Raw genomic sequence first — 4,970 nt, forward strand, 5'->3', positions numbered from 1 at the left:
GTCAGAAGTGTGGGTGACCTGCCAAACCTGGAGCTTGGACTTGGTGTCTGCATTGAGGAGAATGTTCTGGAAGGCATCTGCACAATTGTGAAATTTGCACTAACTCCAGGTAGTCAGAATTGCACTGCACATACCTTTAAATCTTCACACTCTAATTCATAGTCTACTTTATACTCTAATTCATAGTCTAATTACTGAATAAATCTTAATTTGGGCATTCTCCATTCTAACCTCTTTGTTTACAAATGACAACTAAGCCTCTGATTTAATAAAGGTCTAAAAAGTGTTTCAGTAAAAAAAAATCTGTTATCTTGAAACTTAAGAGAATTCTCTATTGCAGTGTCCCCCTCAGATTTAACCTGTAACCCAACAGAAGACTAAAGACTGAGAAAATATGAGGCAGCCTATACAGTATTTAATTCATAAACTGCAGAATATTAATTTGAAAAGACATTTGAAGCTTTGCATAAAATAGATTAAGACAGTCCTCCAGCTCCAATTTCTAATTTCCCTTCAAACTCACGATGCATCATCCAGCCCCAAAGAATAAGAACTGATTTAATGACACATACACAGACAGAATAAATAAGAAACTTAAAATAAATCAGTGAACTTTTTATTTATTTATTTATTTTTGAGATGGAGCCTCACTCTGTCACCCAGGCACAGCCAACGGCACGATCTCAGCTCAGTGCAACAACCTTTGCCTCCCGGGTTCAAGCGATTCTTCCACCTCAGCCTCCTGAGTAGCTGGGATTACAGGTGCACGCCACCACATATGGCTGATTTTTGTATTTTTCTGGAGATGAGGTTTCACCATGTTGGTGAGGCTGGTCTTGAACTCCTGACCTCAGGTGATCCGCCCACCTTGGCCTCCCCAAGTACTGGGAATACAGGCGTGAGCCACCATGCCCAGCCTCCTTCATTGATCTTTAATGCTAATAACCACACAACTCCTCCAGAACACTGCCTCCCAATATTACTTATGGTTTGGGAGGACGTAGGAGATGAATGGGTAAATATTGAACACTTCTAGTGTAATAATCTAAGTATACCAATCCTGAGAATCCTAAACACATGGATAATGAGGCAGTGCTAATCAATCCTGCTTACCCATTCCATAATCCAGTCACTCTCAAAATGAAAAGGCACAACTGGGAAAATTATACTATTTCCCTAACTCTGCACTTTCCTCAGCTCATTCCCCCTGCAGGTCCCCCTCAAGACCCTGCAGTATTTGTACATATGTATGCAGTGCAGATCAGAAAAAGTCAACTTATTTCTTCTTCAAAACCATCAAAATGTTTCCATAAATATGGACAAGATGCCTAGAAGGCTTACCTCATCCCACAACAAGATGAGGATGAGAATACCTGTTACTGAGTCCACACTGAGGCTATATAGGAAAAAAACTACAACAAAAATTTAGCAAGCTAGAACCTTCACCCACTTAACAGTCCTAAAACTAAGAGTCCTAACCCTCAGCCCTACCTCCACCACAATCTCTGAACTACCTCTAGAAACTCAGGGAATAGTAACGGCACTTCAAAAAAAATGTCAGAGTTACAAAATAATGAAGAGAGAAGCTGGGCGCAGTGGCTCACGCCTGTAATCCGAGCACTTTGGGAGACCAAGGCAGGTGGATCATCTGAGGTCGGGAGTTCGAACCCAGCCTGACCAACATGGAGAAACCCCATCTCTACTAAAAAATACAAAATTAGCCAGGAGTGGTGGCACACATCTGTAATCCCAGCTACTTGGGAGGCTGAGGCAGGAGAATCACTAGAACCCGGGAGGCAGAGGTTGCACTCCATCCTGGGCAATGAGAGCAAAACTGTCTCAAAAAAAAAAGAATGAAAAGAGGAAAAAAGGGATTACCATATCCAATAAAATGAATGATCGAATAACCTATTATAAAGGACAAATTATACTACACAAAATACTTACAAAATATTTATCAATATACAAACAAAACATGCATAAAATGTCTTCCAAAGCAATTTTAAAAATGAAAAGTATATACTCACAAAAATAAAAAACAGCAAAATAAATCAGAAAAAATAAAAAAATCTTTACCCTCACCGTAATTTAAAACTTGCTAACAGATGTTTTACAACTTTTTTTTCTTTTTGAGACATGATCTCATACTATCCACCACTGGAGTGCAGTGGCACAAACATGGCTCACTGTAGCCTCACCCTCCTAGGATCAAGTGACCCTTCCACCTCAGCCTCCCAGGTAGCTGAGACTACAGGTAGACATCACCACGCCTGGCTAATTTATTTTTCTGTAGAAAGGAGGTCGCCCTATGTTGCCTAGGCTGGCCTCTACCTGCTGGGTTCAGGTGACCCACCTCAGCCTCCCAACGTGCTGGGATTAGAGGCATGAGTCACCACGTCCAGCTCAACTTTTCACATATAAAATGAAGAAATAACAAAAAACACACAAACTACTACCCAGTTTTTACTATGAGGAAAAATCTTTAATTTGAAAAAACAAACAAGTGAGTATTCATACACTGCATTTTCTTTTTTTTTTTTTCCCTGAGACGGAGTCTGGCTCTGTCACCCAGGCTAGAGTGCAGTGGCACCATATTGGCTCACTGCAACCTCCGCCTCCTGGGCTCAAACAATTTTCCTGCCTCAGCCTCCCAAGTAGCTGGGATTACAGGCACGTGCCACCACACTCGGCTAATTTTTGTATTTTTAGGAGAGATGGGGTTTCACCATGTTGGTCAGGCTGGTCTCAAACTCCTGACCTTGTGATCTGCCTGGCTTGGCCTCCCAAAGTGCTGGGGCCACGCCTGGACTACACTGCATTTTCAAAGTGATTGTTCTTTTGATTGTTAATAGTCAAACAATGCAAACAAACTAAATATTCAGCAGCAAGCTAATGATTAAAATAATAATGTTATCACACCACCCACACTTTGTAAAACAAAGATTTATGTGTACCGATATGAAAAGATCACCAAGACATATTGTCAAAATACATACAGCATGGTGTCGTATGCACACAAACTTCAAATGTGTCCCATGTCCTCCCTTCCTCTCTCTCCACTATACACACAATGCCTACGACAAGGTCTGAAAGGACAGATGGCTACTTACTTAAGGATTATCTTTGGGGAGGAAAAGGCCAGTAAATTCGTAGTTGCTTTAAAATGAGACTTTTTATGGAAAACTGTTTTACAAAAAGAATCATCTTCATTAATTATTAATACTTATAATTAAGAAAATAAAACAATTGTAGCTAAGAAAAAAATGCTATCTACTGACTGTCAAAATTTTAATGGCAATGACTAAATGCCAAAGTTTCAATGTGGACTAAATATGTATTAGGTCATTTAAAATGTTCACATAGTTTTAATTAAAATTTCCCTTCTAGAAATCTAAATTAAAATGTGTCTGAGTGCATCTGTGTATACATCCTATATATACATTCCACACATACATACTAAAAACAGGATAAAAAACACAAATGTATTTTAAATTTTAACAGAATAAATGCACTAACCAAAAACAAACACCTAAATATCACAGAGCAAGAATGAATATGTAAATTAATCACTTCAGTGCACAGTACACATTTTGCAAACATACAAAGTGATTTAATAATATAAAAATGCAGAAAAATTTAAATATGCTTATGTTGAAGGGTAATTACAAAATTGTATAAAGATAAATGCACTTACACATGTATAGGAAAAAAGAAAATTATACTAAAATCTTTAAGAGTGTGAATTATTTTAGGACAATATGGTTAAGAATTTCATTGCTTTTTTACTACATGTTCTGTATTATATGTGTCTGCTTCTTCAATTATGTTCATTTTAACCCCTCATTGCATGCTATTTTGTTCTAATCTGAAATGGGATTCTGACTTGCATTGGTACTCACTCTTGGTTGCTCAGTGAGGCAGTCCTTCTGCGTTTGACTTGGACTTCCACCTCTGGTACGTGCTGTTCTGTAGTTCGTCTCAGGTGTAAGCGATCCCTGAAACAGAAAAGAGAGGGATTTGTTTGGTAGACTGCATCAATCTATGAAATAACTATTTGTCAAGGTTATATTTAGAACATTTAGAACTACATTTAATATAATGGATTTTTAAATCTAATTAAAACAAGTTAACATTATTACAAGATCTTTAACCTTCAAACAGTCAGAATCTATGATATAACCACTTCTTTTCTCCTTTTAGAAGCCCATGACATCAGAAAACCTGGTTTTAAAAAAAATCAGGAAATTAAAATAATGTATCTACCTCTATTTGTACTCGTGTACATATAATATTCCCACTTATGCAGAGATATATACACACACATTACACCACTGACCTACTTACCTTCCCTCCAAAAGCTGTAAACCTTATTTCAAAAATGGTTTCAAAAATATTTTTAGGATACAATAGACATACTTTTGTAGAGCAGAATAGAACATAGCTTAAATTATAAAATATCTACTTAAAAAAAACATGCAAATAGCGCTTTCTTTAGGATTTGCAAAGCAACAGAAGAGTTGCCCAGGCTAAAAACTATCCACATAGCAAAAACAAACAAAAAAAAACCCTGCCATGTTATGTCTGCAGAACCCCTCACAAAATGGCTGCTCAAGGGAACAGAACATGAAATCAGAAACAAACACTCAAACTAGCCATATTAAGGACTGCAGAAACCACCTATGAACCCTTAAAGATGATAAATCAGAAAAGTCAGCAAAGTAACACAAGTAACAACTCAAAAGCAAAATTCAAAAGATAAATGCCAAAAGCTATTAATAATTCTCTGAACCCTGATGTTAAGTCATGTTAGACTTTTAGATTGGTAAAATAGCTTACCAATAACACACAGCTGTTTTATTCGAGAGTTTAAATGTTCTAATCAAGCCATACACACAGATTTGATTTCTAAATGGTAAACTTTTATACACTGATAATGTTTATTACTTTTGATTACACAATGGTCTATTAAA

At 37.1% G+C, this 4,970-nt stretch overlaps 2 protein-coding genes across 7 annotated transcripts in view; both read right to left on the reverse strand.

Moving 5' to 3' along the window:
• Positions 1 to 4,970, reverse strand: part of SNRPN (small nuclear ribonucleoprotein polypeptide N) — a 213,927-nt gene that overhangs the window by 20,305 nt on the left and 188,652 nt on the right. For all 4 annotated transcript variants that reach the window (XM_012002429.1, XM_012002430.1, XM_012002428.1 and 1 more), the window contains one exon: positions 3,900 to 3,995. The gene's annotated coding sequence lies outside the window, so the exon portion shown is untranslated. The remainder of the gene's footprint in view (positions 1 to 3,899; positions 3,996 to 4,970) is intronic.
• Positions 1 to 4,970, reverse strand: part of SNURF (SNRPN upstream reading frame) — a 37,782-nt gene that overhangs the window by 16,183 nt on the left and 16,629 nt on the right. For all 3 annotated transcript variants that reach the window (XM_012002424.1, XM_012002425.1, XM_012002422.1), the window contains exon 2: positions 3,900 to 3,995. In XM_012002424.1, coding sequence (XP_011857814.1) covers positions 3,900 to 3,995 — 96 coding nt within the window. The remainder of the gene's footprint in view (positions 1 to 3,899; positions 3,996 to 4,970) is intronic.

The sequence above is a fragment of the Mandrillus leucophaeus genome, unplaced genomic scaffold (genome assembly GCF_000951045.1).
Source record: "Mandrillus leucophaeus isolate KB7577 unplaced genomic scaffold, Mleu.le_1.0 Scaffold687, whole genome shotgun sequence".
NCBI classification, from domain to species: Eukaryota; Metazoa; Chordata; class Mammalia; order Primates; family Cercopithecidae; genus Mandrillus; species Mandrillus leucophaeus.